Source organism: Apostichopus japonicus, chromosome 23 (assembly GCF_037975245.1).
Source record: "Apostichopus japonicus isolate 1M-3 chromosome 23, ASM3797524v1, whole genome shotgun sequence".
Classification (NCBI taxonomy): Eukaryota; Metazoa; Echinodermata; class Holothuroidea; order Aspidochirotida; family Stichopodidae; genus Apostichopus; species Apostichopus japonicus.
The window spans coordinates 1,453,880-1,478,563 of NC_092583.1; the positions used below are offsets into that span (position 1 = coordinate 1,453,880).

Genomic DNA, 24,684 nt, shown 5'->3' on the forward strand with positions numbered 1-24,684 from the left:
ATAGGTAACACCTTAGATTGATCTGCATGCACCTACAGTAATGACATTAGACAATCTTGTCACATGGCTTCAGTGTATCTTCAACTCGAAGATGGCTTTTGGCAGAATTTTAGTCCTGAGTTGTGACTTTCTCTGACGTAACTGGCCAAATCTAGTGAAAAAAATGCCACATGCCGATTTGCTGTGATATTATGACAACCGACCCTCTACTTCATATGGATAGGAATCGTGTGGGTTAACAATGCGTTGACATTAAGGGTCCCTTAGATGAGCATTTTGGGAATGAAACATGGGAAAAAAAGTGTCCAACGTTTCGATGATGGCGATTACATTGACATCGAGTCAACGATATTCTGAAGAGGAGGAATTATATATGCTAAAAGGTAAATGTTGGTAAGTATAGTAAACATTTCCATCCGACAGTGGGTGACCAAATGTTGCATATAATTTAATGCTGCTAAATATATATGCTATTTGTCATTTATTCCATGATCAATGCTGCAAGGGGATATAGTGTTTACAGGACCTAGTTCTGGTCACAGCAATGATAACTCACAACCTTCTACCTACTTTAGTTCTGTACAGTTAATTGCCATCATTCCCCTGGTTGATTTTCACGCTTCTCACCACAATAAGGTCTACACACCATTACAGAGGATACTACCACTTACAAGGGCTTCCCAGGTTGTTGTTTTGAAAACCCTTTTAAGAACTTCCTGTCGATGGCAATTGACAAACCTTGTTCAAAACTCATCGTGAATAGTTGTAGAGTACTTATAGTACGTACAGTATATCCTTTTGGTCTACGAATATATGACCATTGGTATAAATCACAGCTTCCCATATACACTTGATAATGTTCAAATGTCTTTCTACACAAGGACATTTAAGTCACCTGCCAGGTTTATGTCTGTATCCAAGGTTAATACCTATACATCCTTTCTTACAGTATCATAATCATAATCATCATGGTTGCTACGTAACCACTTTTAAAAGCATAAACATACCACAGATGTGGCCAGACTTTACCATCTACTTATTATCTTCACATAGTTTGAACCGAGGAAAGACCTGTAGAGGGAATGGGAGGGGGAGGAGGAGAAGGTAGGGTTGGGAGGGGATAGAAAGGAAATGGGAAGGAGAGTGAGGGAGAAGGGCAGGACAGGGCAGGGGAAAGAGAGGGAGAGTAGGGTACAAATGGATAAGAGGGAAGGTAGAGAGGTTAAAAGAGTAAGGGAAGTAGGGAAGGAAAAGGAGGGAGGGAAATTCAGAAGGGGACCAGGAGGATGAGGAGAAGCTTACGGGAATTAGGGAAGGGCAGGGAGGGAGAGGGCAGGGATGGAGAGGGCAGGGAATGAGAGGGCAGGGAGGGAGAGTGCAGGGAGGGAGAAGGCAAAGAGGGAGAGGGCAAGGTGGGAAAGGGCAAAGGCTGGGAGGGCACGGGCAACAAAGGAAGGGGACTAGGACAAAGCAGGACAAAGATGGGAAAGGCAAGTAGGTTGAGGAGAGAGGATACCGTATGTTTAATAAATACTGTAAGTAACTGCTGTTTCCATGCAGTTTACGTCCCATAAATTCTCACTGTTAACTCAGGAGAGGAAATGGGCATCCCTTTAGTGATCTCTTGATTGCAATGTACAGTATAGCTGGCTGATGCTTGTGATTGATTGCACGACCAATAGCATTTATTCCTGCCTCCTCCCCCATATAATCATTCCAAATTATCAAGTATTCAAGAAATCACTGCCATCATATTTAGCAAATTTTAAGCGAGTTTAGAGTGCAACAGTCTTTCAAACTGAATATGTGTAGAAATGCAGTAATGTGCTGGGGGCTATCTTTGAAAGGTCTATCAGCGAATATACAATTCAAGTTTTAATGGATTAATATGAAAGGACAATAAGTTAAACGACTAGTGATTTCCATCACTCACAGAGAGGCTTGCAAGCTGATTGGTGTTGGGAACAATATAACTGTCGTGAATTACTCATATGACCCAGGCAGAGATGCAGAAAAATTTCCAGCATTTTTATTAAGCAATCGAATTTGGCAAGTCGTATTATCCCATCAAATTTAATCGCTTCCAAGTTTTGATCTGGTGATCCAACAAACAACCGACTTGGGTCTTGGGACCTTTTTATTCCGGAGAGTTTTCCTTCTCTGATTATAACCTTATAAAGTAGACAATGTAATGTAGCTGTACTCTCTGAACAACACAGCGAAACAGTCTACGGTAAAATAGGTCAATGTCTGTAATTTAAGAGTGAATTCTCAGAGTTCAGACTTTTAAAGGGAGACCGTACAGTGGTATCAATTCTCGTTTTCAAGGCACTGAAGTCTCCCCCTAAACCGCGTGCCACCCTCTGAAAAAAGTTAAATTTCTGTTGCTTGCAAGTGAAGTTCCATTCTTGTTGCTACAAAATGCTGACAGTAATGAAACGTGATACCTTGTTATCTTTTATCTAGACCTGAGATGTCCATCGCTGCTATGTACACTGTGTTGTGGGTATTGACCGTAGCTGCATGTATTGACTGTACACTAGTGTCTAATTACCGATGGTAGCAAGCTGTGTGTATATTTTCTGGGATCGATGGTGGTGTCTAACACTTCTGTTACACCTCATTCGAAACTAGGTCAGATTACCGGCATCAGATGCTTCTTTGTGCACAAGTCTTCACTCCCTTGAAGGTATGAATTAGTTCATACAGAAATAAAACAGAGATGAGCCATCTTGAATATTTGGCTATAGTGTTGGAATAGGGGGAGGGAGGAGGGTGGAGGTATTGGACAAGTCTTTAAGAATGTGCTGGAATGAGAGGGAGTGGGGGAAAGAGGGGGGGAGGTGTTGGACCTATAATTTTTAGGAATGTTTAACATTATTCAAGGGCAAAGTATCATATCAGATAAACTGAATGACCGTATAGAGTCATCCTAAATTGGAGATTTATCCATCAAACGGAAAATAATTCCAGATACTGTCAAAGAGAGCTCATGGGAATGAGCGCTCCACCCTTCAACATTGTCAAATCTGCAACGAACAGACTTGCAAGGAAACATGGATGAGGGGGTGGGGGGGGGGGGGTGTTGGACCTATAATTTTTAGGAATGTTTAACATTATTCAAGGGCGAAGCATCATATCAGTTATTGAATGACTGTATAGAAATTCATCCTGAATTGGAGATTTATCCACCAAACGGGAAATAATTCCACAACCTGTCAAAGAGAGCTCGTGGGAATGAGCGCTCCACCCTTCAACATTGTCGTCAAATCTGCAATGAACAGAATTGCAAGGAAACATGAAATGAAATTTAGCTGTACATATGTAACAGGAGGCCATTTTTTCCCTTTCGATAGAACATACAACAGTATCTGCCTCAGCAGGATTCACTCTCCACCTACTGAAATGTATCTTATAACATGAAACATTGGAGATGATACAATTGCACAAGTTTTTGTGATAGACAAAAAAGAAAACTGATCTGTCAAGATTTAACGAGGTATGACATGTTCCCGTAATTAGACGCACAGATGGTTCTCTAGTCGCTCGTTCGTCCTCGGTCTACGGAGGAAGAACGTCTGAAGAAAGTTTCCGTCTCTCTCGGGAGTTTAGTTTCATATCTCGAGGTATCAAATATTCACGGTGATAGCCAAAAAAATATGACAGATATTGGCCGGCGGAGCTCGAAGCAGAGACGGAAATCTGACAGAACTTTGGTTATTATTTGAAATAAAGCGCAACTTCATCGACTACAGCATATCGAATGTGGAGACGAGAGCTGGGTGTGCATGCATGCACGCAGCCTAACAAAACGTTTACGATGGTCTACTTCCCGCTTAACTGATTACGTTTAGTACACAGAGCTGTAAATATTGATACATATATTACAACTTATCACTCTGTAATGTACAGAGTGATAAGTTGTATTATATTTATCATTATTTACAGCCATATATGGTACCAGTATAAAATCCCACTTTGGTTTTAATTTATGGCTACTGTAGATCTCATTTACATATTTATGAATATGGATGAACAACCAATTAAAACTTGACGGTACATTGAATCCCATATGGTACGTTAATTGCACAGTTCACCAAAATTTTAAAACTATACTGAAGTTGTTGAATGTTTGCGATTAACTGCAAAATGTAGCAATTTTATATTTTTATGAGTAAAGATTATCAACTTAATATGATTTAACTTAATTGCATAAATGAATGAACACACCTGCTCTGTTCATATATGGCACAGTTGCATATAATTTACTTTACATATTGACAGTATGGTAGAAACTCCAAATCTTGCAAAATCAACTGCTCAGGATTCTAGCTACCAACAAGCCTACTGTACCTGGTATTCAACAGACTAGCAATTTGCATAGACTGTAATCTTTTGAGATTTATGCATATTTTACCCATACTTAAGATATCCATACCCATTCTTAAGACCAATCTTTTCACTTGTTCTTAATTGTAAATTAATCTGCTGTCTTTGTAAAGCGCCTTGAGCAGTGACTTTTGTCTACTGATTTGGTGCTATATAAGTCTCATTTGTTATTATTATTATTGGTTAAGCCATACACGCTATAATGAGTATACAGACAGTACATCCTATACAATTATCCACAGTGTTCTGCTTTCATGTGCTTTATAATCTTGTATTATAATCCACCCCACCAAATCATCCTTAGCGCTCTGTATATTCCAAAAGTTAAGGCATTTTCAACCACCCCTTTTTCCTCCCTACTATTTCTTTCTTTCTTCTTTTTTCCATCCTCTTTTCCTATTGTTTGACTTCCCCGCTGCTGCTATATAACACAATAGCTTGATCGACACTCGACGTCTTCCATTGTCCATCATACAATGAAACATACAATATGCACTGAAACCGTACATGTTCCAAGCATAGATCTGTAAATTCACTTTTGTGTAGACGTGAGATAAACTACATTTGAACCGAACTAATTATATTTAATTGAACAACTATACATTTATATGTACAGAGGCAGAATATCGGTTTAGGGAGTCGGATTTCTTCTTGCTGCTCTAGTGTACAAACCGTGCATTATATGTACTGTACACCATGCAGGGGTGGATGGTACTAACTAGTGTATAACATGTGAGATTTTGACACTCTCTGAGATGAGATTCATTGACGGATTCACACATCTGCTGTGGCAATTAGTTAATTACTCCAGATATGAGACAAGTAGGTCTTGCCTAATTTGTGAAGGAACGATCATTCGGGGACTCTAGTTTTTGCTTCATTGGTCAGAGTATTCACGATGATCCATTCCGTTGACCGATCAAAAAAAACAAGACAGTACATAGCAAAGGCTTCATGGCTGGCTACAGTACAGAATATAGAAGGATATACAGTATGCTTTACATAGCACAGAATGTAAGGCTGGCTACAGTACAAACATATAGAAGGATATACAGTACGCTGTACATAGCAAAGACTGCATGGCTGGCTACAGTACAGAATATAGAAGGATATACAGTATGCTTTACATAGCATAGAATGTAAGGCTGGCTACAGTACAAACATATAGAAGGATATACAGTACGCTGTACATAGCAAAGGCTTCATGGCTGGCTACAGTATAGCATATAGAAGGATATACAGTGTATGCTGTACAGTACATAGCAAAGGCTTCATGGCTGGCTACAGTACAGAATATAGAAGGACAAACAGTATATGCTGTACATAGCAAAGACTGCATGGCTGGCTACAGTTACCATATATATATATATATAGAAGGATATACAGCATGCTAAAGTACTGTACAGCAGTTAATAGTTTTTCTTCACAATTGGGGGTTGTAACATAAGGTGACCAGACGTCCCCGATTTTCGGGGACAGTCCCCGCTTACAGTGTGCTGTCCCCGATGAACAAGTGTCCCTGAAAATGTCCCCGATTCGTCAAAATGTTCAGGAATTTCGAAAATATCCCACATAATTAGTAAAATAATTGTAAAAGCAAACTTAAGTCAAGTATGCAGTTTCAGAACGGAACTAACCAGTATTTCAGGTGGGCCAGTGTAAAGTGGAAACACTGTTAAAATATGCTAGATTGATCTAGCCAGCTAGCACTCTTTCGACCGAAGGAAAAGCTACCATTTTGAAAATAAAATTGATTTAAAATTTGCTCTAAGTATCACCATTTTACATCTAAACCTTAGGCACTTAAAAATTTTCATTTTTTCATTCCCTTAGACCCCTCCCCCATATCAGTCACATATTAAATGTCCCTGATTCCAGTCAGAAAAATATGGTCACCTTATTTTACCAGTATGGTGAGTTTGTCTCAAATTCAAGTAGAATTAAGTAGAATTTGCATCCTTAACATTGAGTGGAGTTCCTTAACATATATTGAGAAGAATTCCTTAACATTTATTTAGTAAAATTCCTTAACATATATTGAGTAAAATTCCTTAATATATATTTTCAGTAGGATTCCTTAATATGCACTTTAACTTAAGCAAAATTGCTAAATTCCTCAATATACAATATCTTGAGTAGAATTCCTCAAAATATATTGACTATAATTCCTACATTGAGTAGAATTCCTTAGTATCTATTGAGTAAAAATTCCTCAATATAGATTGTGTAAAACTCTGTGAAATATATGTTTTATATATAGAATATATAGAATTCCTTAATATTCACTTTAAATTGAGCAGAATTCATAATTACTGATTTAACATTGAGTAAAATTCTTCAATACAGTATACTGATTAGAAATTTTTTAATATATTTTGTGAAGAATTCCATAATCCAAGAATTCCTTAAATAATGAATAACCTTTCTCCATTCAATGATTTGAAAGCCTTACTGTAATACAATTGAGTAATATTCCTTAATATTGAGTGGAAACCCTTTGTGATTATTTGATTCATTAATTCTGAATTGAGTATTTTTTTTTTTTAATTTGAATATGAGAAGATGTAATTACGTTTAAAACTACATTAGTTTACAGCAAAAGAGGCACTTTTATTCATACTGCCTTGACCAATAAACAATTTTGCATTAGAGGCTTGATACAGACATTGCACCACGGATAAGAGAACATTAACACCTCATTGTTTGATTGCTGATGCCAATTTAATGGCAACATCCAACCTTCAATATTATTAGGAAACCAGTTCATATCCACAGCAATTTTGCACGACCCTTTATATTTACTGCAACAATATTTCTCTACCAACTTAGCATGTACTTCCAGGGATATAACTTACTCTAGATATAAAGTAAATAGATTCCAACCAGGTCAAAGAGTAAAGGACCACCTGTTTCTTGTTGCTTTTTTTTTATCTATCATCCTTCCTACATCTACAGTACTATCAAAACTTACCCTGAGCACAACTGACCTCCACTAGTTCCCAACCAGACAATGCACTAAACTGAATCACCACCCTCAGTTAATACCATCAAAACTTCAGAAATTTTGGTGATAAGAAGAAACAGGGAAAATTATTGACAAAAGGAAGTTGGAAAACAGACCAGACAAGTGATTTTCTTCCTCTTAATTGACCCGTGATGAGAAAACAAGATGATCAGTTGTTGACATTGATAAAATTTCTACTGTAAATATGGAAAACTACAAATTATACATGTTTTGAACATAGATCTCTACCTGCTGTATTGTACTGTACTGTACTGCATATGTACTATGTATACCACGTACAGTACAGTCACGGCACTTGTTATGAATTTACATAAATGGCCCAGTTTATACTGTTTGTGCATTTACATACATGTATCCTGGTAATTAAATTTGATTTGTCTCATTAAATTGCATTCCCCGCGGCCGACGTTTATTGGCCTGACCAATATTATTGTTCTACTTTTTTTGTTCTCATTACGTTGTTATTCCGATGCATCTCATTCGGACCAGATGTTACATTTTGTTCCTCCCATGCCAGATCATGCATAAAATAATTTTGACGCGAAATATTCAAAATTAAGGTACAGTAATTATAATTTACAACTTTGCAAAAAACTAGGATATACCCCCAAGCAAGCTGTATGTAGCCAGCAATCTATCCCACTGTTGATTGCAAACCATGCATATTTGCATGACATTCTGATTGCTCTGCAAATTCTCATTATAGTTTTTTCTCTCAACATTGGGAAGGGGGAAAGGGGAAGGACAGGGGTAAAGGTGTGGGGAAAGAATGTATTTGGGAGAGACTTTGCATCATACCCATATATGTGCACTAGCTTACAGTATCTTTACCTAGACTACATCAGTATAGTTTATCAAACAAAAAATTGCTGCATTGAGACAAATTACAGTTTTATGTACAGTACGCTAATCATCACACCTAAACTGATTTAATGAAAAGAAGGAAAATTATTAAGACTTTTTGAAACTGGATAAATTATTCTCATTTCCTAAGCAATAATAATGCCATCATTGTGTTTACATATTTATAAAAATCATGTTGTTATTTTGTGTAATGTATATTTCTTGGGGATGATCAGCTTTCCATCCAAGCTTTTGTCTTTGAAATCTAAATTAAAACATTGAACGTTAAAGTGATGTGTTGTTAAATTTAAATAATGACGCCATATGATCAATGCATATTCATGGCCTGATTATATACTATGAAGCTGGCTGTTTTTGTTTTGTGTTGTTTTTTTTTAGCTCAAACCAGGTATATATGCTACTTTTGACCACCGGAAAGTGTCAAAGGTCATTTAGGGGTCACTGCAGGACATAATGTGCTAACCCTTCAAAATGTATCTCCTCTTTCCCAGAGGACCACATTTTCTTGAAAGTTAATTGACGATGTCCTACTAATTAATGTTAGGAATGCATGTGATCGGTAGTACCTCTTGTGTCAGTAAAGACAGGACTGTGTGCGTCGTGTCAGTCAAATGAACACGAAATTTGACACTTGAACTGACATGAAAGTTTAAGTTTGTAAAGGACAGTAAAAGCCGAGGTGGTATACATGTCTACAGGTATTCTAATGTTACCGTTTTCATTAAGCTTAAAAATGGTTATGCAATCTATGTATGATGGGACAAGTATATGCATGGTATATGTAATCTCCCTAGGTTTAGCTTGTTCAGCAAGGGTACAATATTTCTGGCAACACATTACTAGAAGGAGAATCCTCTTACTTGTTTTTGTTGGGACAGGTGGAAAAACTTGTTTTAAAATACCAGGTGTTGCACTTTTTGCTTAAGGACTGTAAGCTTCTAAAAAAAATGGAGTGTTAGCTCAGTGGTAAACGCCGGTGCCTTCCAATCATAAGGTCCCCGGTTTGAGTCACTCCAAGATTAATGTATGTCGTCCAGTTACAGAGTTGTTGACAATTGACAATTCATGATCATGGACGTTAAAATATGAATCTAAGAGACTGACTTCGGTCAGCTTGCGGCTTTGATAAGCCAATGAGGCTTCTTCGCGAGTTTCTGCTTGCAGGAGGATCTAAAATACATACACACATACATAAAATGCAATCAGATATTATTAGCCTGGCATGTACCTATTTGTTTAACTGAGTTAATAATATGTTCAGAAACTCTAGCCGCATTATTTGTCAGGAAATGAATGGTAAAAAATGCAACTAAAATGCTGATATCATGGTTTTCCTAAAGAGCTACGGTACCGTAACCATGACGATTACTTTCACCTATCGCCTGTACTATTCCTGAGATTTCCTGTAAAACTGAAAAAAAATCATAATAATAATAATAACAATTCTGTGTAACTTTTCATATTGTTCACAGAATGCTGCTCCAGTTTTTTCAGATAGAATACTGCAAATCTGCCTTCTCTTTTCTTTGTGCTGTTAATTAAGCTGTTAATTGGGCAGGTCTATCTTTGCAACACTCGTTAAGAGACCTGTGCTAATTAAGAACAATAGGCTACATTTCTACTGCAGTGTTTGCAAGGTTGTGCAGCTTGATATTTGAAAAGAAGAATGCATTGTTTTGCGAAACATGAAATGCCACTGCGGGGGATGGTGGAATATGAGCGTGAAAGCTGTACGACAACAATGTCACACAAACATATATCACTAATAAAAAAGAATGAAACGCTATTAACATGATCAAGAAAATGAACGCACAAATATAGGAAAGCATGCTTGCTGATTATGTATCTTACCTGGAAAAGTGTACATGAAGGTGTGTGGGGGAACATGGGGGGGGGGGGATATTTAAAGAAAAGTCAAAACTTTTTCCCAACTGTTTTTAGGGAATTTCGGAGTCTATAGATAGTGTTTTGAAAGTGAAACATACCTTCAAGTTGCTGTAACTTGTGTTTCAGTGAACCTGGTCTTAGGTCACCTGGTATCTCAACCTGGTCTTCTCCTGCAAGCTCTCTTGGACGACGCTGATTTTCTACGATCCCCTGAGGTTTCACAGCCTTGTGATCACTGGATTCGTCTACACTCTCACTGGCCAATTTTGAGGTAGATACCATCTTGGTGTCATTCCTCATGGTCCAGTGAGTGGCCACGGCCGCATCCAGACCCGGTCTGGGGGCTGACAGGGCGTTTACTTTGTTTTCCAAGTGATCGACTCGGGTCAGCAAGTTGTCGATGAGCACGGCCAACGTTTTCTTGATATCTGTATGAAGCAGCGTGTGGTGAGGGAGGAAGCAATGACAAAGAACACAGCATAAAAATAAAAAAATCAAAGAATTCTGATCCTTCATCCCCCCCCCAACCCCCACACACAAAATATTATTCGAACAGATATAGGCACATAGGCACATCAAGTTCGTTACATGGTTGAAAAAGTGACCTTCCTTTGTAAAAAAAATAATAATAAAAAATTTACATTTGTTCGACAATATTACAGTACCACATCAACCGAGTTTACCTCGAAATGGAAATGCTTTAATGAAATTAATTAAAACTAATTAAGGACGAATACCCTAGCTCCTAGACACTTTAACGCAATGAATCATTATCATGATCACAGAACTTATATCCATTTGATTCATCATCTGTATGGCCATTTCATTGCCCTGCCTCTTTTCATGTTGTTATTACAGAGATCCCTCATATGCTGCTCTCTCTCTTTAATTAGGAAATTGGAAGACTAATTTGTATTTTTATTGTTTCAACTTGCGCTTCATCAATTTCATATGTTGAAGATGACATACCTTCCATATGAGAGTTTATAGTACGGTAGAAACAATTCATAATTATACCTTTAAATTCACTTTGTTTTTAACATTGTCAGTTTGTATATTGAAAAATACCAGCTTCCATTATAAATACCAAACCAAACACACTACTGTACTTCAACATTGAAGTCCATTCCTCCCCCCCCCCCCCCCAAGAGGAAACTAACTGCTGAACCTCCTTGATATTCATTTAAATTATTATCCTGTAGAGATACCGGTACAGTATATTTTGGAGGAACATTTATCACTTCTTCAATAGCCCTATCTCCACCCTGCCCATCCAATTTGAAACCATTGGAAAACTATTAATCCATTTTTGTAAACCATTTATATAATAAACGAAATGTATCTAAGACACCTAACTTCTACTGCATTACGCATCTTTAATACATCTTCTATAGATGGTTCATACAATTCAGCTTAATGACCCATTAGCTAAAACAGAGCATTTTCACCACAACTTCAGACAATATCAACAAAGAGGTATCAAAAATATTTGTTTACACAGTTGGAAGAGCTCACTCAAGCATAGGGCAAAAAAAAAAACCTGCCAGCATCACATATATACATACTGTACTATAGAAGTACGTACTTTCAAAGGGTTATTACGTCATATCATGGTCGCGTTTTGCTTTAAATATGGACAATATAGTCAACAATCAATATATGTCATCAGGTTACTGTACTGTAGTTCTTCACAATTCAATCATATAGTACATTAATATCTCAAGAAACATGCATAGCATTAAAAACAAGAGCAGTGTTCAGTGAGTGTTATACAGTAGCTATCAACTCATCAACAATATCAAACTTACAATACAAACGTTTTGGTGAAAATTATACAATTTTCTTTTAATTACGTACTTAAATCAACACTCCATATGGCAGGCACTGTTTATATGGTTATCAAAAAAAAACAGTGTACGATCGCAGTACCATCATAATGTTGAACTGTTCATCATACATGTACATATACAGACATATTGTAGGTCAATGTAAATTCTTTTTTACAGTTTTCTATAACATAGTTTTGACAGGCCCCATTAATATGGTTTTAAATGAAACTATCCATTCTACTGTATGTAGAATACTGGGTGAGTGGGTGGAAGAGATTAGTTACACATAGTAAGCAGTGATACATGCAAATAACAGTGTAACGTTCATTTTAAAACACATTCGATCAATCAAAGGGTATTCCGGGAAATATTAGATTAAGAAAAAAGTTTAAGTCCTCATTCACACAATATTTGCTCCATTTTAATTTACAGGGAATGTTTAAAACTGTTCAAACCTCCACCAGTCCTCATTTAAAGGTCACACAACTACTGCTCAGTATGTATTACTGTACCTTCAGTTTATAATTAGTTCATTTCTTATAGGTCCTACAGCATATAAGAAAACCTTCATATTTACCACTGAATAGTATTATTTTGTCTGTTTTTTTTTTTGTTTTTTTTCTTCTATTATTTAGCATATTTTACATATCAAGCTTAAAATTCATTCTAGAATTTTTGATCTTAATCGAATGCTATAGCCTCTTGCATCTTTTTTCCACACTGTATCAACTGTAGTATAGAAACTGAATCTACTCAAATTCATATATCACAAATAGAGGTAATAAAACTGTAGATGTTTTATTCATAATGTAATTATGCATCTTTTTTCATTTTACCACATATTGTTTAATAAATAATTAATTGTTGATTTGTTTGCTTTAATTGATTTGACTGTTTATGTTTGCTGAAAGGTCAAGATATATGTGAATAAGATTCTTAGTTGTTAATTTTGAAAAAGAGCTATGCGATCCAGTCCTGCCTGCATGGGTTGAAATTACCTTAAATTGTTAGTACAGTACACTGTGCTTAAAACAAAAATTGTTAGTAAAATATGTTAGAAAAATTGCAAAACAGTAAAATATAAAAAAAGGTTAGTTACATAAACATAATAAAAAAACAAGACTAATTTACAAGATTAAACACTTAACAAATGAAATCTTAAATATGATTTAAAGTAATGCAAAAATACTAACACTGTTGATATTTGGATACACCACATTTCAATACCAATTGTTAGCTTTTGGAAAATGTTTCACCCGCAAGCTCCTTTAAGTCCACTCCTGAATAGTAATCAATGTCAACTTATATGAAAACATAGGACATGTAAATATTATTAACAATTAGGTACTATAAATTGCATTTAAACTTTGATGACAATGAAAACAAAATTTATGCTTAGACTCATTACTTCTAACAACTATTGTTAGTCGATGTGACAATACATAAAGTGATTTAAAATTAACCTAACAAAGTGACAGTTACCTACAATTTGCCTCATTTCAATGGTAGATGTTAAAACAAGTAAATTAATCAGGGTGAACAAAGTCTTTACTTAGCTAACATACAGTAGCTTTGAGACAACAACTACACTGAAAACATTTTGAATGATACAACCACTGTTTCAAATCATTCTAATACATTGAAAACATTTTGAATGATACAACCACTGTTTCAAATAATTCTAATACATTGAAAACATTTTGAATGATACAACCACTGTTTCAAGTCATTCTAGTACATTCAAAGCATTTGGAATGAGACAGCCACTGTTTCAAGTCATTCTAGTAATTGAAACATTTTGAATGATATAGCAACTGTTTCAAGTCATTCTAGTACATTGAAAATGATATAGCCACTGTTTAAAGTCATTCTAGTACGTTGAAACATTTTGAGTGATAGAGCCACTGTTTCAAGTCATTCTAGTACATTGAAACATTTTGAATGATATAGCCACTGTTTCAAGTCATTCTAATATATTGAAAATGATATAGCCACTGTTTCAAATCATTCTAGTACATTGAAACATTTTGAATGATACAACCACTGTTTGAAGTCATTCTAGTACATTAAAACATTTTGATTGATGCAGCCATGTTTCAAATCATACTAGTACATTGAAAACAATTTTTCTCTTTCTGTCTTACCAAATGAGGTTTTGGGGGTCGGTGATTACCACATTTGGATCTGTTAACTCCCAGCACTTTTGCTGCCCAAACAGTTTTCATCATATTATCGAGTACACACACAAAACCAAACTGGAAGATTTCAAAACTTGATTCTAAGTGAATTAGCCAACTCCCAAAAATTTACTGATGTTGGGATTTAAGAAAGTTTTCCTACCTACAGTAACACACAAAACCAAACTATAGACTGGAAATGTTTTAGCACTCCGCCCTCTATTTCCCACTCCTGGAATTCGTACTGTACCGCACACTCTCTCCCTCTCTTCTGAATCTACCGTACCATTCACAGAAGACAACTTACGGTAAACTACGTAATTTTTCTTGAGAAACGCTTCACGCAGCAGTTCATTTGCAATTTTGGCGATCATCTTTTGGAATTTTGCGGTTTACTCAGAACGGTCAAGGTTTGCTTCACCGATTAAAAAGTGAAGCATATTGTATGATCTGAGAGTGTCTGAAACCTAATTTATACCAGAACGAACTGAAAAGTGTCTGCATTAAATGGATTTAGGCCCTCCAGGCAACATACATACTGTTCTTACATGCATCCTAACCTCCAAAATTTGTTGTAATTAAAAGCAACATGAGGATACCAATCATGCATACTATATGCAGACTTTTGCACACAGAATCATTAATACACGGCTGGGGAAATTGGCTGAGGGAGGATGTGAAATTTAATTAAGTTACGAAGGAGAGAAAGTTGTATGACAAAGAGCCTGGCTCATCCTGGCACACTATACACTCAAAGGTGGAACTGATTAACTGAAATACATACCAATATACCTTACAGAATATATACACAACTTTTGTTTCTAATTGTCATACAGTATGTGCTTCAACCCACGCCCCCTATGACCCCCTTCCCCCCCCCCCCGCCCCGCAAAGCGACAAAATATTGACAACATTTGCAATTAGTTCAACACATCATTGACACTTTATATTATTAGATCCTGGAACTCTTTAATAATCATTCTAACTGGGCTAATTCTATTTATATAGTTTTTTACTTTTTTTTTAACTCCATGAGGCTGAAATAAGGGAATTTAATCATTAACCTTACAGTAGGAAGTGCCAACCCACGTGTTCCAGTTACTGTATTACTATCTCAACAATGATCCTTTTACTGTATATGTACATAACAGATGTTTGTATAATTGGTATTGGTTTGTCTGTGCAATATATACAGTACAAGTATGTAAACTTGTATCGTGTGCTACCGTAGATTCTGAAATTACAGAAAGTTCAATCAATGGAGTTCCTTGGGGCTGGCAGTACTTTAACAGAAAATGAAGAAAATGACAAATTCAACCACCAGTGCCTTTGGCCTCATGATTATTTTCCCTTTGTATGTGCCGTCATGGTGTGATTCTTCAACACTTTGGATTGCATGCATACATAACGTACAGTATATGCATAAAGAACAAATATCAAACTCATTATCATTATTATTAATTATTGATTTCTGAGCTTTGCCTCCTTCAACAGTTCCTGAATGGTAAATTTACTAAACCAATAAACTTTTCTAGGAATCATTATTGTTCCTTTACTTGTCAACATATTTAAGGAACAACTACAATAATTTATACCCATGCATAGTACAAAGATTACTGTAGCTACAGTAAAACCATTTTTTTTTTCTTACTTTCTTTTTACACATTATAATAATCTTACATTTTGAGAGGTAATGAAACAGGTTCATAAAATCAAAGACCTTGAGAAGGACTGTACTGTTACTATATATGTTAAAATATATATGATCCATGAAAATAATTAAAACAAAAGTGAAACAAAATTGTTAGTTGTGAACTTGTAAACACAAAATTATATTGACAGTCACATCAACAATGAAGTCTGTAAATTTCAAGAGAAATACAACATTAATTTTAAATAGAAATTACTGCAAGAGAAAAAGGAGAAGGTTATCATTAACTTTTTTTTTAATTTTTTTTTAACAATACATCGATCTAACATACATGAAAAGCACATTTATGTGTTATTATGGTCATGCATGGAGCTACAGTGTAACAAGCACTGTAACAAGTGTAACAAGCACTGTGAACTAGACAATTTAAAGCCAAAAGGGAGCTAAATGGCTACACTCAAATATTCAAACAGCTAGCTTTAGGGTTCGGATGACCCTGATAACCCAGCTGTTGTCATTGGATATGGATTTGGTGCACAATACTGTATCTAGCCTAACCAATCAACAGTTTCCAATGGGTGACATCAACCAGTGACATGAAGACATAACCTATACTCAGGGACTCTCCATAATGACTCCCTGTTGTACACTAACCAAACAGTACCACACATTGTACACACTACTGCTATGGTTGAACATGAACAAGATATGGAACTCCAACACTTCCTCTTTCTTCTTTTGATAATTTAAATCTAATCAAAAGGGTACTGTTAACTTGTAAATACTGCACAATATGTACAATACACTGTGCCATGAATGCACAGTATGCTGTGTTCAGTAAGGTCTTACGATAAACTAATCACAGGAAATACACTATAGGGGCACCGGCACTGCTTCAGGCTGCTACTGTATACTCGTCCAATATTTCCACAATGATCCTCAAAGATACTCCAACCTTTACTGGTTTGGTTATTTGCAAATGACTTACCTGTCTCCTCAGTGGCGTAGGAAGGTTCTTTGGAGTGGGGGGGCTGAAGACTGATGGCCGACCTGGGGGAGGGGTCTCAGGGGAGGGGGTGTCCCCCTCCCCTTTGGAATTATTTGCATTTCCAGGTGGCCTCAGATGCGATTTGGTGCAATATAGCACACTTCAATACCCACTCCATTTTGTAAACTTAATTTTGTATTTTCACCTGGCCTTAGATGCAATTTGGTGCTCCAAATGAGGTTTTTTTTCTCATATGGAAATGAAAAAGGGGTTTTCTGACTTGCGAAGCGGGGGGGCGGAATGATACTTCCGCCCCTCCACATTTTTCACTGGGGGGGCTGGCGCCCCCCCAGCCCCCCCGGTTCCTATGCCCTTGTGTCTCCTATCAATCGCACTCTGATCAACCTAGCAGGCCTACAAAACTGAACCACATTCTCTAAAGATTTCTTACACTGCAACACCCCATTTTGCAAATGACCCTTATGAAGTCATTTGCCCTCTTCCTTGCACAAAGATTGTACTTAATACAAGAGGATTGAAACGGGATAAAAATACCCAACAACAACAACGCTTTGTACAGTAAGGTTTAAAAAGGGAATGGTAGATTTGGGACACAGTGCAAGAATTTTACCAGTCTGTACAGTATGCTAGGTAGGTTGGAGTGCATATATATATCTACTATAGGAGACAGGTTCAGTATTAGAGAGGAATGAAGGTACTCCCCCTAGATTATTCAAATAAGGTCTTGAAAAACTAGATCAGTTGAGGATATTTTCAGACCTGAAATGACTTAATAATTCCCAATCTGTCACAATCATGAATGGAGAAATTAGGTCAAGCCGGTTTTAACATTATTTGGCACTTTTACAAAAAAGGTTTAAAGTACAATTTGTCTGTGTTTATCACCTTTCTTTCTCTATTATTCACAGATTTTTTCATCTTTCCAGGGGATGGACACCTTTGCATGATATTTCAAAGTAAACTGCTCATACACAGTACTTAATGTACTGTAGGAAGGTAATTAAGGGAAACAGGTTTAATAATGAGTGAAGCAAATATATATGGCTGGTTGAGAAGCAGAGCTGCAGCATTTGAAGCTTAAATTGTTTTTTGAATCATGATAATAAAACAGCATGCCAATGGGTATATATAGGTGTAAGCCAGCATTGATGAAATAAGCAAAGCAGGATAATCAAACATTTATAAATATTTTAAAAAAAGAACTGAAAAAGAACCCAAAATAAAGAAAAGCAGCTGAGTTGCAAAAATCTCTGTTAGTGTAAATAAAGTGCTGTAATGATTGCCCAGAAGTGGCAAAAACTAGTGAGAAGTCATTCAAATGTTCTTCAGAGTGTTAAGGGTAGTGCACAGGAGGTGTACAGTAAGTACAGGGTTAATCAAGTTTAGTGTATAGGAAGGCCTTACTCTAACATTATTTTAGTTGCTATTGATGTTATTTGTGACTCTCCCATATACTGTTCACTTTCAATTTGATTTTGACTCAGATAGTCTCATGAGCTTCGTGGCTGCCTCCCATACAAACTCCGTGATTATAACTGAAATTGCTTATAATACTGTACAACAGGGTAAAGTAATATGCCCAGCAGAGAATTTTCAAGTTTCAAGTTACAGCGACGGCACTACTATAACACTGCATATGTGTGTATACAGTTACAGTATAAACTATTAAGTACCTTCTCTAAAAGCTTAGATGGTTTATCCTATTGTGATATCACAACTCCCTCTTACCTGTATATGGAATTTTGACCGTAAAACCTGGAATAGTTATTGGACATTTCGCTTGCCATACACTGTACTCAATTGCACATGCATGCTTTAATCTTTCTACTCGAAATACACAATTATTTCAAGAATTATTGAGTAAATGTTTTCCAAATCAACTTTGGCTGCACTGCATGCTTTTCCTGTCAGCATTAAATCCTCCATGCATGATCTCAAAAAATTACTTAAAACCGAATGACGCATCTATATAGCGGGCTCAGCTGGAGATGTTAAAGAACAAGTTCCAATTAAGTTGCAGAATATTTTAGTGCCATCTGAACAAAACTGTAAACTCTAGTACTCATCTTTCATCAGTTCTAAGACTTCAGGTCACACGGGTAATGGTACATACTCTTCTCTCCTGTACGTATGTTTAAACCAGTAAACAAACTGTTTATGCAATGAACATTTACATAATATGAACTTACTAAGTTTGAACTAAATTAGACATAAGGTTGAAGAGATATTGCCATCATCAGAATTTTACATTAAGGCCTGCCCACTCACTAATATGCAGGAGATGGGAACCACAAACAATATAGGGCACATCTACACATCATGGGGCATGTACCTACCAAGCATGACATAGACTCAACTTGTGCGTCTTAAAATATCGTATTTTCATTCTGGCCATCACCAACACACGCACGCACTGCACGCGCCCCCATACACACACACCAGCACAATTGCAAAGGTTACTGAGCCTTCAGCATCGTTACCAAAAATTGAATGAAACGATCAATTTATACTCCCTGTTCCCAATTCCCAAACCAATCATGATCAATGGAGGGTAGGGAGGGACGGTTCTTCAAAGATCCATCAACTTCGCTTTTTCCGATGAACTTGGAAGAAGAGTGGCCATAGTATTTAAAAAGCTATTTTTCCAGACTGGAAGATGTGTGTATATTATTAATTGATATTTCATTATAGGTGTGAAAGACACACCTAGTGTACAGTACGCAACACTACGGTACACATGTGCAAAAATATGACCCTAAATTGTGTTCTAAATATGTTTGTTCAAAGGAAACTGTCTTAGGTTTTTGATAATTTCTCAGTTTGTTAATATATTCCAAGAGGAATAGCTTTCAGATCAGAATCTGTCAATGGTACAGTACGTCTTGTAAGAAACATTTTCACACTTGTCTTGGGTGCAATTTCACAGAGCACTTGTAAGCAGTCAACATACTGTACAGTACAGTACTGTATAGTACTGTTGAGTACTGTACAGTACTGTACTCTACAGTACAGTACAGTATGTACAGTACTCAACAGTACTGTAAAGTACTCTACAGTACTGTACAGTACAGTATGTACAGTATTGTACAGTACTCAACAGTACTGTACTGTACAGTACTCTACAGTACTCAACAGTACTGTACATACTGTACTGTACAGTATGTACAGTACTGTACAGTACGTACAGTACAGTACTTACTGTACGTAAGTCTGTACTGTACTGTACAGTACTCAACAGTACTGTACAGTACTGTACAGTACTCAACAGTACTGTACTGTACAGTATGTACAGTACTGTACAGTACAGTATGTACAGTACTGTTGAGTACTGTACATACTGTACTGTACTGTAGAGTACAGTACTGTACAGTACTGTAGAGTACAGTACTGTACAGTACTGTACAGTATGTACAGTACAGTACTTACTGTACGTACAGTACTGTACTGTACAGTACTGTACATACCCATCTTTTCACTTGTTCTTTTGTGAATTAATCTGCTTTCTCTGTAAAGTGCCTTGAGCAGCGACTTTTGTCTACTGATTTGGGGCTATATAAGTCTCATTTATTATTAATATTATTATATAGTACAGTACAGTACTGTACTGTACAGTATTGTACATACTGTACTTTGGTTCTACTGTACATATGCACGCTAGTACTAGTAACATATATATTGATCTTTTCTAGTCGGTCTGTCTGTGTGTGTGTTTTTTTCTTCGCTTCCTTTTCTCTTTTGCATTACTGTAATTTTATATTCAGGCATAAATCTATACCGTGACCGCTGATCTAACAAAAACTTCCAAATCTGTAAGGCACTTCAGCTTATCTGTGAAACAATCGCATTTAGCCTGGATGGCAGAAATTGACAATGCTACAAGGCATACAACTGCACAGTACATAACATTAATGTATGCATACATGTGTGGAACATCCCTTGGCTTTGAAGTAGTTTTCACACTATATAGTGTACTTCTATCAATAATTCTTTATGTCCAAACCCCCCCTCCCACCCCCCCCCCCCATGTTGACAGCATACTAACTGTAGTATGACTAGACAAATTTCAGTATATGAATCAATTGATTTCAATACCGAAGTACTGTAACCAGCCAAAAATCTTGAATATTTTCGATGCATTTCTTGCAAGTAATACTTTTAAGATGAATTTTGCTTCTGGATAAGAAACCCTTTATCGCAAATCTCTAGTCGCAAATCACTGTTGATTATTATTTATTTTATTTTTTTCAAGAATTCCTAGAACGGAATATTTAAATACTGTAATCAATTTTAGCAATCTTCTTTTGAGTAATGATTACAGGACAATCCTGAGGAAACCTGAATGCTGAAAGTTTAAGTACAGAAGCTTCATGATTTTCAATAGCATTCATTTATTCTCCAACCCCCCCCCCCCCACTTCCACCCACCACGCACCTCCTTTTGATGTAGAGTAAAAGTGTAATTAGTTGCTTCCCCTTATCTTGTTCAAAATAGGCAGAGTAAATTATCCACCTCCTTCAGGGAATAATTTATCCAGTACTGCATGGCAAAATGATATGCAACTTGCATATATTATGATCAAATTACAAATCCAAACATTTATGTAGATAATACCATGTATGTAACTGCGGTTTCGGTGTTTGTACATCTTAGAACAAAATTTGAGTCGCAAAATGTTTTCCTGACCTGGACAAAATTAGCTAGTCTGGCAAAAATGACATGTACCTCTAGGTTAAAGTGCAACACCTACCATTATCTACATATAATTTGAAACAATTAGCAAGGAACCCTCTACAGTAGTTACCTTGCATTGCCCCCTCCTCCCCCCACCCCACCCCACCCGCCAGTTTTGCAACAGATCTCCATCTTACCGTAGCTGCCCTCTACATCTGGGATGATCTTTCCCACTCCTCGCCCGCCTTTCTCCAGAGCGACGGCTTTGACATACCGTTTGCTGAGGTCGAGTATCTTGCCCTTCAGTAGCTGGCTGTCCGTCCCTTCCTCATTGCGATTCAGTAGGATGAAAGACGTCATTGTGTAAAACCAGAGCACGATGAAAAGGAGGAAGACGAGCCAAGATTTCCTTCCCGAGTAACTAAAGCACCTTCTCCAGCCCCCTCTACAAAATCTGTTTCTCATCCTTGCTTTCTCATAGCCCACCCTAAAGACGAAGAGTTTATCAACCGCTTTTTTTCCTGACTGCGGCAGAAAGAGCTTTGACCTCCATGTTGTCCGTTGTTTTAGGTTTAAGTGTCTGTGAGATTTAAGAGAGATGAGCGAAGAAATAAAGAACAAATTATTACCGAACTGACGTTTGACCTGTGCCAGGGGTTGCGGAGAAGAAAGACATCATGGAAATCACACTAAAGTAGCGACACAAGGAGTATCGTATTTCCCTAGAAGTAATTAAACAGTACTGAAGTACTAGTGAAGTCAAATTTTGTAAGAACACGATTCCAATATACTAAGGAATACAAACTTGCCTGAGCAAATATCAGAGAATAAACTTTAGATATACTGAAGCACCGTTCATGCACATTTGCAGGATGCACAAAACCTGCTGCTAATTAATTCCCATAAAGGTTGGGGGGGGAGGAATCTGCATCATAATTAATCACTGATTTGTCACTTCTTTTTGGCACTACTCTAGATATTATAAAACTTACTGGTTTATATATATACGAGTGACCCACTTACCTGTCTCCCCACAACCTAAGCACCGCATTCTACCATGTCTAGTATGCCCTGGTAATCTTTTAACACTGTACACCCTTCACTGACCCTAGTGACCTCCTTCATTTTTCTACCACCAAAGTGTCTCATAGTGTTTTCGGATTGGGAAAAATTTTTCGCCGAATTTTGCCCGGATACCTTGGATTATTATACCTAGAAGTTTCCTATCAGGAGTTCTAGACTTCCAACATCTTTTCCAGCCTGATAAGTATCCTATTCTTGTAGGGAAGGGTGTTTTGGGGGCTGTTTTTTATGTACACTCTCGCCCATGCGTTCATTTTTTAGCGTAACGTTGTTTTCACAGGTAGTAGTTCTGCGAGACTACTTCGTTCGTTTGCCTTTTTCCGCCTTGTTTACGCGGATAGGCATGTGTTTTCTTATGTACATGTTTTTCAGCTTTCATACTTCTCATAAGATGTTTTGCTTGTTTCATGTACTTTCGTTACCTTTTTACGCTTTTAGTGTGGGTTTTCACTTTTGTAGCGTAGTTTGTAGCCACGTTCCGCTATCTCCTAGCTAGTCGAGATAGACGGTTCGTTTCGTTGTTTTGTCATGTTAAGACGGGAGTAACCTTGTTCTCATATATTGTTGTATATTTTCATGTTTTCTCCAGTTGTTGCTACGTGCGCTCCCTGAGTCTCATGACTTGGGGCGTACCTCGTAGCCTTGTTCCCCCCTCCGCTGGTTCGCGGTTAGGGTGGTAGAAAAATGAAGGAGGTCACTAGGGTCAGTGAGGGTGTACAGTGTTAAAAGATTACCAGGGCATACTAGACACGGTAGAATGCGGTGCTTAGGTTGTGGGGAGACAGGTAAGTGGGGAACAAAGTAAATGTGAAGTTCACATCTTGTGAACATGAGTTACAGTACTGATTTTACTTTGACTTGAGGCTTATCAATTATGTCATTCTCTGTGTAATTACTGGGGTAGTTAAATTCCTATGTATACACAGTTTGGCTAAATTAGTATGAACTTCCAAGACTTTTTAACTTTGGAAGAATAAATCCTCTAGCAAATGACTGAAGCATCACTGCACTATACTTATGGGCACTATAGCATCATCATTTGTAGTTTAGCAGCTGAATAATATAGTTACAGAAGAAGTACTGTATCTTAGTTATATCTTAGTTAGCATGAATAAATTAGGACTGATTCCTTTCAACAAATTTTTCCTCCAGGGAAAGCTGACCCAATTTTACAGAACAGGTACAGAAAACTGACCAAAAACCCCACTAATCTACGGTATGCAAGGGCATTATAGTCAAATGGCTAAGGCAATTACCATCTAAAAATCTAAAAATTGCCATCTAAAAATTGCAGACCGTTCAAATTCTTGGCCAAATTATAACATTGTGTCCTAGGACAAGGCACATCATCTCTATTGCAGGGGTTAAATGTTGTTACAGTATTTACTATTTAGTTGTTTAAGAAGGCCTTGCCTTGACACAAGATTTAGCTTCACATATATATCTTTCCTAGCAATTTAAAATACTGCCAATCATACTGTACAAGCTATAAATTAAGAAAACAGCTGCTGCCATGTCATTTATCAGATACTGGAATCACTGTTACCCTCGCTAGACCACCATTACTTCAGACCTTCATAATATGTTTATACCAGTCATACAGTATCCTCCACTTATTGACCTCAACACACTAACTGCCACTATACACCTACACAGCACCTATTAGCACCATGTACAGTAGGATATCCTCACAGAAGGTGCTTCTTATCATTCATCCATCCATCCCAATGTATACTGTGTATGCACAGGAAGTTGGCAATACAGGTGAAGTATAGGTACAGTAGGCCCACCTAGGTAAAGTTTTAAGGTTTTTGGGGGTTTGTTTTGAAGAATGTAGGAAAATAGCAATCACCAGTATGGTCACCATATGATCTACAACTGTAAGAGAGATTTATAAGGGGGGGGGGGGGGGAGGATGAATAGAAGACCAGCTTTAGAGGTAATGTCAACCTTATCATTTATACCTACAGTATTTGGGGATATTGATAACAATGCAATTTCAATTTGACTTGAACGACTAGTCGTCCGCTATACAACCTCCATGTGCAGCTGAGTTTGGCTGTTCATTGAATAAGAAATTTGGTCGGACTCTCGGACAG

At 37.0% G+C, this 24,684-nt stretch overlaps 1 protein-coding gene across 2 annotated transcripts in view; it reads right to left on the reverse strand.

Annotated features, from left to right (window-relative positions):
* The window catches only part of LOC139964806 (alpha-1,6-mannosylglycoprotein 6-beta-N-acetylglucosaminyltransferase A-like), a 72,508-nt gene that overhangs the window by 37,283 nt on the left and 10,541 nt on the right, over window positions 1–24,684 (reverse strand). The window contains exons 2-3 of one of the 2 annotated variants that reach the window (XM_071966789.1): window positions 21,700–22,082; window positions 10,264–10,593 (exon numbers count right to left, since the gene is read on the reverse strand). In XM_071966789.1, the coding sequence (XP_071822890.1) occupies window positions 10,264–10,593; window positions 21,700–21,967 (598 nt within the window). In that variant the 5' untranslated portion in view covers window positions 21,968–22,082. The remainder of the gene's footprint in view (window positions 1–10,263; window positions 10,594–21,699; window positions 22,083–24,684) is intronic. The other variant, XM_071966790.1, reaches the window with a different exon arrangement.